The following is a 13,892-nucleotide window of genomic DNA, read 5'->3' on the forward strand; positions in this document are numbered from 1 at the left end:
CAACCTTTGTATTAGGACATGTAGTGTTTAGTAGTTATAGTTTATTGTAAGCCAGGGCTCGCTCGGGAAAGTACAACCGCCATGCTTATTTGTGCCCCCAAAGTAGCATTGGTGTCTTCCGATCTGAAGGGCGTGGTTGCCGGTGTAATTAGAGATCCTTAATTAAAAGTTGGTAAAAAACGCGAGGCAGATTCTACACTTTGCTGTACTATAGTAAGATTTCTTTCACATATTGTTTTCTTCATTGAGTCTATTGTCATGAGTACGAAATCCAAACAAAGACCGTCCCAGAAGAGAGTATTTTGAAACGCACAACGCAACTAAAGATATTATTTCACAGTATTTTATTTTTCTCTCTATTCTGTGTTTATTTTAAATACTCGCGGCATAGTTCGGCGCGAAAGTATTACGACATCAGTGCAGTTCCTATAATATAATTGGTTGTGATGCGATGTTCTTGTCCAATAGCCTTTCAGACATACATTTTGACGAATCACGAGGAACAATCAATGTAATCCTAAAATCACGGGCTTGAAGTCCGCCATGTTTAATATATTTAAAAATCGAAGCCTTTTCATTGGTTGATAAATAGACGTCATTACAATTTTTTGACGGCGTTGCGTTGCGCAAATTATAATTTTTGACTCTCACTCTTTGCGGCTGCCATGTTTTTTTTCATGTGGGGTGTGTGTGTATAGAAAATATCATGATAATTTCCCCATATAAACTACTAAGGGTAAGTACATAGAATACTATGTAAAGGAATAACGATGCGCACGCGGAAGCGCATCGCGCAACCTCAGTGAAAGTGTATCATGTAATCCTGTCGTGTTCTTGTGAAATTGTATCGGTTAGTTTCTAACAAGGTACGTTGAGACTGTGTCAACACAATTATAGATTTACACGGCAATCTCTTTGTTCTTGGACGGAGATGATATTATGATTATATATGCGACGTTAGCCAAGCATGGCGAGCTACATCTCTCACCCTCGCTCGGTTGACGTAGGTTTGGCGCCATCGACCCAAGTAGCGCCGCGGGGCGGGTATGGTTTCCATTAAATTCTTTGTGCCCTTGCAAGTCCTAATGTTCGTCGCACTTAAACAACACGTGACATCATAGTAAATAAATACATTTTATGTTGCAGCATTAAAGGGGTGCACGAAGTGCGTCATTCGGTAGAGCTAGTGAAAATGAGCAAATTTTACTAAGGCGACCGCCAATACGAGAGTGAAGCAAATCCCACTAGCAAAGAAAACGCCAAAGAAACATTTAAGAATGTATTAGTAAGGTGGCATCATAAAGGATCGATATTAGCACACGGCCCCCGGCAATTGAAAAATGGACACTCGATTTTTGAGCATGATGATTGTGTTTGATAGCGATAGATATTCCACCGGGCAGGATGCGTAAGCATAAGAGACGGAGCCAGGCTTCTGCCTGCTGGCCTGCCACGTCAAAAGAACTGCACCCAACTCCGCGCGCCTTCTGATACCTGCTAACTTAAAACAGGTAAGCTGTTTTGTCAATACGTCATTCTGCAAAAAACATGTCATTTTGCTACAATTGATCTAGGCTAGTCTCAAATCTTAATTAAATCTCATTGTCCTAGGTACAGTAAATTTTTTATATTAATTACTATCATTTAAGTGGTTACGTCTGACATATAGTTGTAACCTTCGGGTACAACATAAACAATATGCACACAAATACACCTGAACATGTGTGAATGTAAATATTACTCAAAATTTAGGAAACATTCATATATTTCAGTTGTTATTTTATAGATTTTTAAATGAACAATAAGGTTAAAGGATGTCAATATTGTATATGTTATGTTAATATCATGAAAGAGTTATAAACTATTTTCTAATCTTAAAATCTAGGCTTATCATAGATCGATTCCACACAATAAGCTCAATAACCATTTTCAAAGTTCTATTTATAGATGTTTGGTCACGCTCATATTAATATGTTGCTAAGATAGCTTGCTTGCTTAGGTTGTTGTTTACCTCATGAATAAAATCTGCAAAATCTGAAGGACTTATATAAACCTGATAAATAGGTCACAGTGTATTCATCATATTTAATTTGGATAGTTTTCACCCATTTGCCTACATAGTTTTTAATTTATTCCTCTACAAGTTAGTCTTTTACTTCAATCTCACCTGCTGGTAAGTGACCTGATGCAGTCTAAGATGGTAACAGGCTAACCCCTTGATGATTTCTATGTAACATTGTGCCAGAACACTTAATCACTTAGCAGCAAGTCTTTGTTAGTAGGGTGGTAACTAGCCACAGCCGAAGACAAACGCAAAATGAACATAGTTACCTAGCAGTATGTAATCAGAAAAGTATAGGGGATTGGTCATTTAAACAGATCTGTTACAAATATGTATATTTCCAGTGTAAAATATGATTTACTGTAAATTACTCTAAAACTTAGACTAAATATTATCTATGAATATTATCTATTTTTTGATTAGGATATTATTAGTTTGTCATTTGCAATGCCCTGTCAAGTCTACTACAAATAGTAAATGCAAAGACAACATTTAACATCTATTAATGTCATATGTATCAGTTTATATATAGCTAAGCTAACTATGTGGAAATAAAGAATTGATGCATTAAGAATTGATGTTAATTTGTAAAATACATATAGCAACTATGCTTAGTACTCTGGCAGCATGTATTTTCTCTACTGCCCATCTGTGCTTCATATAGACTATTTTCCACTCATAACATTCTTTTGTTATAAGTGATACTTCCAAGCTTATTCTTGAAGCGTAGCAGGCTTGCTCAGTTACTGCAGGCCTTCTTAAATGAGGCTGGGAATCCCAGGTAGATTCTGCATGGTCTGCTATGCATATGCACACTCCAGTAGCATGACTTGGTGTTTCATCTGCCTCCATGCATACATTCATGCATTTGTGAGTATTTCTACTATTATGCAAAACTCATTCAATTAATTTGATTATGCACCATGTTCTTCTTCACCACTCAATTGTACCCAAAGGCACTAAAGTATACATGTACTATTTCTTAAAAAAAAATCACATTATTGGAGACTTGTATACCATATAACCATTAATAGGATGTGGAAGCAATCTTTTTTAATAATATCTCTTTATGTACATATTTAAGGATATAATTTAGATTGTAGGGTGCTACTCACTCCTCAGAATATTTGAAACAAAATACTAAATTAAAAAAAGGCTATAGGCAAAATACTAAATTAATAGAAACTACTTTTGCGGTAATCCAGATAGTCAGTCAACACTTATCCGAAAATTGTGATTTATAGCTGTTATAGAACTTTCATTTTTGCTGATATAGATTTTAAGGGCTTTCACACAGGTTACATATCTGGTTTGTTCATCTAGGGGTAGAACTTTTAAGGAACCTACCCATACAGGCCCCCAAGAATTCCTGTACTAACTCCCATTTTATTCTTTACGAGTAGATTCTTAAAATAAAAATTTAATCCTCTCTCAGCATGAGAAAGTAAGTCCCTTTAAAATCTGTCAAGGTCCATTTCGGATATTAGTTGGAAGACAGACTAAAATTTTAACAAAAAATTTGTTTTGATTTTGGTGGGGCAAAACTAAACCTACTCTCTCTACTGGTGCATTGTGTAAAAAAACTTTTATTTATAACAAAAAACACTTCAGTTTAATTTATTTGTATAGATTATTGTGTGGCTCTATGATAAGGATCTGACTGTGTTATGATTATGAAATACCTTCATTAACAAAGGTACAGTAGTTTATTTTAACAATTCATGATAAAAACAGAAAACAAAGTATATGATAATGATGAAAAATTACATTCCAGTAAAAAGTCATTAGCAACTTCATAGTCATTAACTAATCAAACAATTTTGTTATTGAATATTAACACTGCTTTATGTCTAGTGAGCCAGTAACAAGCAGAAATCATTAGTGATAAATTAGATTAATGATTAAATTGACATATGAACAAGTTATTAAGTCTAATTTACTATTTTCTGTGCCGTGAAGAGGATATGCAGTGCCCAATTGTTCAGAAAAGGGACAGTAACCGCGGGAACGTTAAAATGAAGACTATTAACGATTTTAAGAATCCTTACAGAAAGGTCGGTCTAGTATTGCACTTTAGCACAGACAAATGAAATTCACAGGCAGCATGAGTATTTAAAGAGATTAGTATATTATACATAGGTTCAACAAATCAATAATAATTTATGATTACATTTATGGTGCCTGTGGAGTGCACTTGAATACTTTGTCCCCCTTGGTTTGCAATACTTCCTCTTTTGTTCCATTGTTTTGTATTACTGCCTAATAATTAATTTATTTGCATTTTTAATTGTATTTATAATTTTTTTGTCTCATTAATATTGTTTTGTCACTAGGAGTAATTTCTTTATTCTTCCATCGTTCATTTAGGCACTAGTCATGAATTGTATGCAATTATTATAATTTATTTTGCACATATTTAACAAATTTGGGTTATGGTAAGGTAAAAATTTTGAAATTTGTTGTTTGTGTTTTACCTCAAATACATCTTGCACTTGAAAGAAAGATTATTAAGAGAAATATTTGTGTTTCAGGAGTCTAATCTGGACAACATTGTTGATCAGCTCTGCACCAGACTTCAAGATATCAAAGATCAAGAAGGTGCATCTCTTGTAGGCATGCCCACTTGTTCTCTAGAACAAACAGAGGCTGTGCGTCGATACTACGCTGCATTCCCGGCTCTGAAGAAAGGAGAAGAGTCGCCATTGCAGTACTATCTGCCGCCACCAGCCTGGTGTCGTAAAGCTACACCTGAAGCAAAAGTCAAAATGCAAAGTGAACTGCTAATGTCGAAGGATTGGAATTCCAAAAATAAAAAGTATTCGTCAGGCAAGGAGCGTAGGAACTCTTACCACAGTCAAAAAAAGAACAATAGAAAGCGCTACAACAGTTACAGTCGGTCCTTCGAGAAAGAGCATCTGCCTGAGTGGATGACTCACGAAGAGGTGTGGGACATGGAATCTCAGGATCCGGTCAAGGAGTTCATCAGAGCTATAGCTTTGGACGAGGGGTATGGCACATGCGAGAACACGATGACTGATGAGCTCAAAGAGATAACTCAAGCAAAACTCAGATTAAACGAGAACATGGTGCCCAACTGGGATGACAGCCTCGACCTCGACGCCGAGTGGGTCATCACCGATGACCTCAAGCCGCGCGTTCGCACCCCAATGGAGGAAGAACTTTACGCCAAGTTCGAGGCGAAGTTCGATCGGAGCATCGAGGCCCTGTGGTCCAAGGACCAAAACACTCCCGACGATGAGTACCAGGACCTACCGATCGACTTCCAAGATTTACTCTCCTCACCCTCCGATCATCTGTTTGCCGATCCGTCCGCAGAAAAATGCAGTCTCGTCTCATTGAACGAAAGCATCTGGTCAACTGCTGAAATCGTGACTGCCGTCCGCGCAGACTCTCCCACGAGAATCGCCGAGCGCCTCCGTCCGCTTACCATCGAGGACAATGCGGAGCCGCCCTGCCCGCGCGAGATCGAGTCCTTCACGCTGTACGAGGGCCAGGAGCTCTTCGACGCCCTCTCCACGGTCGCGCAAACGATGCGCTCCTTCACCGCCATCAACCACAGCCGCGACCGCAGCGGCTTCGTGGAGGTGCCGCCGCGTCGCCGCCTCGCAGAGCCTTTGCCGCTCGTTCCCCTACCACTCCCGCCACCGCTCGTGGCCCCGGCGCTGCCCGCGCCCGCCGACGGCAGTAACGCGCTCAGCTCGGCGCGCACACACTTCCGCCCCATCCGCCGGGAGACGGACACGGAGGCCACGCGTTACGCGGACGGCGACACGTTCGACATCCGCGGGGACCTCGACCCGATCGAGTTCCGGCGCAGCGAGTCCGGCGGCGTGTACCTCGAGGGCACGCTCGAGCGGTATCTCGAGTACCGTGTCGCGAGGAGCATCGATTACGGCCGGCTCAACCTGACGGCGGCGCAGCGTTGCCCGGACCTCGACGACCCGGGTTTCCGGCTGCGCTTCCCGGTGCGGCAGACCGACGTGGGCTCGCAGACGGAGCGGCGCCCCGACGCGTGGGAGTGCGACGAGTGCGGCGGCTGCGCCAAGAAGATGCGCCCCAGCGCCATCCACAGCATCTGGAGCGAGCACGCGTGCCGCTGCGAGGGCGTCGGCGCGGACGACGGCGCGGCGGAGCGCGGCGCGGCGCCCGCGCCCGAGGAGTCGCGCGAATGGGAGGAGCTGCTGCAGGACATCAGCGCAGCGCACCGCCTGTACGCGGCCGAGGCGGGCGCGGAGCCGGACGAGACGCCGAGCGCGGACCGCAAGCGACGCCACAGCGCCGCGCTGCGCTGCGCCGCGCCGTGCTCGCACCCGCACGCGCGCTTCCTGCACTGCTGCGCGGCCGCGCTCGACCGCCCGCTCACGCGCTGACGCGCCCGCCCGCCGCTCGCCGCCGAGACATTCGATGTAGACTCGTTTAATACGATACTATCGTTTAATTAGATGCCCTATTAAAACCTTTACTTGTTTAGTTTTTAACTTCACAAAGTCGATAGTGCATCGACTCATATTTTTTACCTATAAGTGCCTTCTCCGCAATGGCTCCCCGATTATTAGAAATTTTTTGACAAATTTCCCTTCCGGAAATGCTCTACGGCAACCGCGACGATCGAATTTCTCGGTAGGCGTTTCTGTCGCTTACGTTTCAGTGAACCGTTTCCGGTGATGTTTTATTTCGTGTGCGACATATTAACGATTAGCAGATATATTTCTTGTGTTGGTGGCGAGTTAACGACTAGAGGCCACTTTAACGTAGTATTTGCAGAAACTTCATCTAGTATTAGCATCTCATTCTACTCTCATTACCGAGCGTATGCGATGCATAGAGGAAAATATCGGCCTTCCGAACTGTTAATAATGAAACCACAACTTCGTTACGTGAATATTGTGTCAAGGTGGCCTCTATCGATTATTTCCTTTACTGAACGATTATATTCCGTTCACTGTATATATCGTCTATCGAAGCTATTCTTGTTCGAAATAAATATTTAAAGTAATTAAGTGATTCTCTTTTGTTACGATCACACATGTGTGCGAGTAAAAAAAAGAGGGTATATGCAGTATAAAATCGCAAACAATTCAATTACGTTTGTCGTTAATTAACGACTGCCGGTTTCGAGTGTCATTAAAATTCGGAAAAGCAATAATAGTTAGATTAAAACCCCTTGACATTCGTAATGGAAGTCGAGTTAGGTTATATAAAGTTTGTACTAACATATCTTGCGATAGGTGTTGAGAGATGGAATATAATAAAACAATATTTTAGTTCAATGTTTTCTTTTTAGCGATTTTATATTGTTGTAGGCGTGTTCGATGAAATGCTGACGCTTTTAAAATATTAATTTCAATTATACATTATATATGTTGACAAGGAATTCTTTAAATCATGATCTAATTATAATTATACAAAAAAAAAAAAATTCGGCCAGTTTATTTATTGCAAACGTTTACACGTTTAAAATATACATATTGTGTATATGGTACTCATGAATTCTGAATACCCAAGCATTAGCATTTCATATCGAGCACATAGGACGATTCTAATATAATTCTTACAATGATATCGTCCCAAGTTTAAAAGATTTGTTAATATGAGAAACTAGTTAAAAAGGACAGGTATTTTATTTTTTGTTAGTACATTTTCGTTTATGTTTTCAGGCAATCGAGATTTCATTCAAAAATTTTTATATGGTAGAAAAAAATTGTTTTCTGTTACGGAATTTTTGAAGATGGTTGGGGCGGGGACGCATCCTGGACCGCCGGTGTTGAAATGGCGCGCAGGTACCACCCGTATTCAGATATTACTACGAGCTCGCACAGTGTACGTTAGTGACTTCACTTCATCTAAAATCTGATTAGCGGAACCTACACTGTGCATCGCATGCGCTGTTTGACGTAGTCATGTTTTTGAATATGGGTGTAAAACGCCCGTAAGTTGAAACCGTTATAAACGATTTTCACATTTTTGTTGTATACAAATTCTAAAATAAGTCGACATAAATCTAAAAGTAGTGCCATCATTTTCTAAACAAAGCATCGTGAAAAGGATGGCATTTTGTACTTTTAATGTCCAATTTGTGGTTTGTATATGACCAAATAATATGCTAGAACAGAACTAAAATAACTCTGGCATTGAAATCTTAACTAGCACGCAATACATTCTGTGACAAAAATTTTGACACATAATGGTTCTGTCAACGTAATATACACAGCTGAACTCGAAGTGGATTTTGGTCGAGCTTTTAACTAACTAAGCATTCTAAATGACCTTTGTTCGCGTGACGCAGTACAGAATAAACTCCACGTGAGTTCAACCGTTTATGTATATTGTTAATATGAATTTCACTCAGTTTGACTCTAAAATAAGGTAACATAACCAAATGAGGATCACTGATTATTGAGATCAGAATTTAGAATGAAAAGATCGGCTAGAATGAATGACTGCCGCACAGCATCTGATCCTATCTGAATATATCTTATTAAAGATCACTTATCATACACGTATCTGGTGTAAGTGCCCTAATTCTATGACATTCAATTCGACATCAGTTGACAAATTGTGTGTCACAAAATGTGTATTGCGCGTCGTGATGTCAAAGTCGGAGAATCAGGTTTCAACTTACGCTCCGGCAATTTCTGTACATTTATTTGTCCAACACTGTATTGCCGGCAACATTGCCGGCATGCTGTCTAGGTGCTATATATATTATATTAGTATTCGTTATTAGAAGGCGGTGGACGGTTTGTTTTGATGGTTTGTCCACGTCCATTGTACGTCTAAGATTTATACGCGGCGATTTTATTGATTTGCCGCATAATGTAATGGTAAGTTGGCAGACGAGTGGTTTAGGACGATGGTTTGATCAGAATGATTGTAGATGGCACACGCGTCTGCCCGATAGAGATAAAAGTGTAAAGTTTTTTCTATGATGTTGGACAATTAACTCTGGGGGGCTTGTGTAGCCCTCAAAGAGTTTTATATTGACGATGGTGGATTGTGTTGTCTTGATAGTAGTACCAGCTGCCACTGTTCAATGTTTTACTTTTTTTTACACCTATCTTCATAATGTATTTTCAAAGTGTTACAATGCTTAGACTTTACTTTATTATATTCCGTATAAAAAAACAGTGCCATCTGTCGGACAAAAAAGTAAGACCACTATACCAAATATGCAACAGCAAGTTGGATTTGATTTATTTTCCATAGAACCTGGTATCTGTATTTATATGTCATTCAAATTAAAACTTTAATCTGTACTTTTTCTCCTATTGTTATACATTCTTAAACCATGGTTATTGAATTGCAAATATGTTTATGTATCTATCGTACATAAAATTTGTTCGTGTAACTTAATTGTTACTAAGTCCATCAAGGAAAATATGGAACAGTGGCAGATATTAAATTGTAATATAATTTACAGCTCCAGATAATGGTAACAGTTCATGTAGGCGTAACTGTTATTGGATAGTTTATGTAAAGCATAAGAAGTGTATGTTATATTTTCATTTTTGTGGGGATCTATGCGTCATGTTTTGGTGCTTTGTTGTGTAGAGTACAATTTTACAGCTTATTTAGCGATTTTATTCGCTTGTAAAATTGTCACTCTATACGGGATCCCGTATATATTATTATCATTTTATTTATTTCATTAAAATGCCTTCCGTAGTTACATTCTTGTTTCATATATATCTTTCGGAGACTTTGCAACTTTTTGTCGTGTTTATATATAAAATATTCTTTGTTCCTGTAGTGTGATTTACTTCTGTTTGTAATAACTGAAAATATAAAAAAAAAAGAATAAAAAAAAAATATGTCATTGCAAAAATTGCATCGGTATGGGCTATTAATGTATATATTGAATATATTGTGAAATTTTATCTATAAGCAATTTCAGTTGTATCTATTATTACTTTGTTATTTCATTTTATTATCATCTCAGTAATGTGAACAGTAAGACGTAGATGTTCCATCTTATGAGTCGTAAAAATCCTAGTATCCCATAAATTTCGTTTTGCATGTTTTCGTCAAGTCAGTTTAAAATATTTCGCAACAACATTCTGTATTTCTCAGTTGTAACTCATTAGTAAAGTTGGTATCTTTTTCACATGAAAACTAAAAATCAACCAAAAGAGTTAATTTATGTAAACAAACTTAGTTATTTGCTTGTTAGAGAAAAGGACACATTCTAATGTTTTTATGTTGTAGTATGTTTTTCTCTCACGAAAATAATATCGTCAAGGTTTGATAGCATTAATTATCTATTTTCGATCTTTGTTTATTTAAGAGTTTCTCTTGTACTATTTTGTGTCACGTAATTTTATGGTTTCATCGCAGTCTTTCATCTTCAGTCATAGTTCATATTGTATTGTACTTATTCCATTAACGATATTCGCTAAAGGTTACATGGAGAAAAAAAAGTAGAAAATCAGAAAAAAAAAATTGATACAAGTTCTCATATAATATTATGTTTGATTAGAGATTAATCTTATGTAATGTACTTGTGATTTTGTATTACGTCCACAACACCTTGGACTGTTGTTTTGAGACAACATAATTGTTGTTGAATGCAACAGGGGTTCGCGGCGACCTTTAAACGGGGGCATTAAATCCAGGTTGTTGCGGATCCATAAACTTAACACGACCCAATAAAGCCATTGAGGCAATCATCCGATACTATTTCCTCAACACTAAATGCCACAATCGCTTTATTGGGTGCTGTGTTATCTTTGCCTCTCGGTTTCATATCGTCGCTTAGGTAACAACATCGCGCAAGTCATTAATTACGACTTCAATCAGGACACAAAAAGCACTCTTTATAATTTATTCAATAATCAAACAATAAATCCATCAATATTCGTAAGAAAAACCTTAAAATTACACAATACAGATGGATTTACCATGCGATGTTCGTATAAAATTATAGAGCGAGTATTAATTTTTGCTAATTTGACTTCATATGCTGTGTCGTTAACTAAGCCACTATATGTGATAAATGTGCTATTGTTTAGAATGAACACAAGTCATTTTGTTTATTTTAACGCTTAATTTAGGCAGACAGGATCAAGTATAGTAATTGGTACCCTATTTTTAAATACGTGGCAAATAGGTGTCGTAAAATGCGCGACGTTTCTTTTTGACCGTCCTCCCTGGTGCAGTCTATTATGCGGTCAACAGTCTCTTTAGTTCTGAATCCTCCGTGTAAGTTCTTTTAAAACAATAGTACATTTACAGCACTTAGGTATTAAATATTTGGTACCTAATATAGAGGATTTGTGTAGTCCCCAAACTAACTTCACTCGCCACAGTATAACTTGTTAGTGGCAGATGAGCTTTTCGTCATTAATGTAATTTTAAAATTGTAAAGATTCAACTTCAGCGATATATAAAATGTATAATTTAACATTCTGTTTGGGATGAGAGCAGTTAACTTTTTCTATTCATAATTTTTGAGTCACATCGCTAATCAGCACACATAAATGTTAAAATTAAAAATAATAAAAAAAATCCAAAAAAAAAAAAAAATATGTAAATACATATTTCAAAATCTTAATCTTGTGCTCTCTCCTTCAGAAACAAGTAGGTTTGTAACCGATAGCTATGTTGGTCTTGGTTACATGCAGATTTGTTGCAGTTCTTATCAACCTTTTTGTTTTTCTTTTCTGTCAAAATCTCACTAGAGGAAAAATAAAATTTTCTTGTAAGCCGGGGTAGTAGTACTCAAGGGATTTCACATTTTTTAAATTATTTGGTGCCAAAGTCGGGGCTGCAATTCAGTTTAATTAAGCCATAACTTACTACGTAGCGATAAACACTTGCGCAATTGCAGTTTTTGTAATAATTTATATGGAAAATATTGTAAACAGCACGATTTAAGCAATGCGTATACAACTAACTATACAATATAATGTACACATTGGCACCGATTATTCTGTTCTAAATATTGTGTAGACGATTTAGCCTAGGTGTTAAATTCATTATTAAATTGGAATTTTTAGATTTAACAGTTTACTCGATTAATTAGAAGTGGTTATCCCTGAAAATAGTTACCATTTTCGTTACGTTAGGTTGTGCTTGCTACTCTGGTTCTTGCCACCTGTGGGAAGAAAATAAAAATAAACAAACCAAAATCTGTCGTTTTATTTTTTGTACTGAGAATTAATTATTCACTTACCGCCTCAGGCCACATACCTTTTCATATAACTTGACTTTCAACGGCGATATTCTCAAGATGTTCAGAATTTATTAGAATAACAATAAAATAGTGGGCGAAGTCGCCACTTGCTCAAATCCAAACTTGAAGCGGGGAATGGTGTCCTTGTCTTGCGCACGCGCACAAACGAGAGAGCGCTATACAAAAACCACAGTTTACACTTTCATCTATTGAAATGCACGCGGTGCGTCGTTGAGAACGAGCCACGCCGGTTTATCTTCGAAATAGAGAATCCGGTCGCGCGACGTCAAACAAAATAAACTTAATTCGTGGACTTTAGTGTGAAAAATTGTGAGAATTAGTGATATCAGCGAACTGTTGGTGCCAGTGACCGAGCGCCATTTATTTATTTTATTGATTGCAAAGGTAAGTTTTTATTTACTATTCCATAAAGCTTTCAGTAAAGCAACTTTAATTTTGGCTTGTTTCTTTTTTAATGAATGCAAACTATAAATATATATAATATAGTTTAGTATTATAAAAAAAAATACATTTGTCTCGTATGGAGATTTTAGCCTGTGATGTAGATAATACAATAATTGTTTACTTTTTTATTTGAGAAGTCTCTAGGGTGGTTTCCCATTTCAATTTTGATAAGGTTTCCCAAAAGATTACGTATAGTTTTAAATTATTAGTAAATAGTAGGTAGGTAGTACTTACTATTTATAAAAGCACGATTAAGTACCTATGTTTTGTATTAAACATAATATTAAGACGGTCTAATGAAGACAGATACTTTCGTATCATACCTAATTGAATATTTTCCCGTCTCTATTTGCAGTGGCAATAATAAATTTGTAGGCAAGTATATGCAGTCTCAGTTTATTAAGATAAAATCTAGGTTTATGGCAGTTGCCAGTATACCAGGTCAAAGCTCCAGCTGAATGTGTTATGTCTGAAATACATCGAGACCTGTGTGAAAGTAGGTATAAGTACGTACTCTTGCCGTTTTCCGATAAATTCAACCTGTAGACTTCTAGTTAAGTCGAGATTGCAGGTTGAATTTCGAATTGTTACGTGAGTCAAAATTTATTTCAAATTATTTGTGGCGTTTTTATTTTTATATTATTGGATTCTGTTGGTTAAACTGATTATAAGGTTGATTCAAAATATTATCGTGGTATGTACCCGTTGAACTATAGTTAAGAAAAAAAAAGTGAGTGGATGAACACACTTTCATTGTACCCTACAGAAAAAAACTGTAAATAAGGCCACAAAGCTGCAGGGGTTAAAATGTAGTTGCCTCATCCCTACTTAAATAGCTCTTCCAGAAAGCCAAAGGCGTAAAAGGACAAAGGTACCTAGCTATAGATGAAAGGTGGTGGCTACATATCATATGCATTTAATTAAATTACAATATATGTTACAAAAAAAACTTTAGATTTTCATATAGGTAATCTTCATACTTAAGTTACCACTGACCCGACTAGTCGAAAATGTAAGTGAAAATGCATTTCGGTATCCGACGTTCGTATGAAGAGGTGAAACTTTTGTCAAAATCAATGCAGGCGTTCCCAAGATTGGCTTGGAAAAATAGACTGTCAGACAAAAATTTTAAAAACGATTGTAAGCTAAAACGTTTTTGAGTTATCTGTCAAG

General features: G+C 37.6%; 2 protein-coding genes across 4 annotated transcripts in view; both read left to right on the forward strand.

The window, feature by feature from the left end:
- Window positions 1-610: 610 nt before the first annotated feature.
- On the forward strand, window positions 611-12,210 carry LOC120629944. 3 transcript variants are annotated; one of them, XM_039899037.1, is made up of 4 exons: window positions 611-736; window positions 1,147-1,511; window positions 4,022-4,116; window positions 4,594-12,210. In XM_039899037.1, the coding sequence occupies exons 3-4, from the start codon at window positions 4,027-4,029 to the stop codon at window positions 6,451-6,453; spliced, it is 1,950 nt and encodes a 649-aa protein (XP_039754971.1). In that variant the 5' UTR covers window positions 611-736; window positions 1,147-1,511; window positions 4,022-4,026; the 3' UTR covers window positions 6,454-12,210. The 3 variants fall into 3 exon arrangements, with proteins under 3 accessions (XP_039754971.1, XP_039754973.1, XP_039754972.1); XM_039899038.1 differs by lacking the exon at window positions 611-736 and adding an exon at window positions 782-866; XM_039899039.1 differs by lacking the exon at window positions 4,022-4,116 and having other exon boundaries at window positions 612-736.
- Window positions 12,211-12,326: 116 nt separating this feature from the next.
- Window positions 12,327-13,892, forward strand: part of LOC120629713 (leucine zipper putative tumor suppressor 2 homolog) — a 182,888-nt gene continuing 181,322 nt past the window's right edge. Inside the window, exon 1 of the mRNA XM_039898704.1 lies at window positions 12,327-12,659. The gene's annotated coding sequence lies outside the window, so the exon portion shown is untranslated. The remainder of the gene's footprint in view (window positions 12,660-13,892) is intronic.

Source organism: Pararge aegeria, chromosome 15 (assembly GCF_905163445.1).
Source record: "Pararge aegeria chromosome 15, ilParAegt1.1, whole genome shotgun sequence".
Lineage (NCBI taxonomy): Eukaryota > Metazoa > Arthropoda > Insecta > Lepidoptera > Nymphalidae > Pararge > Pararge aegeria.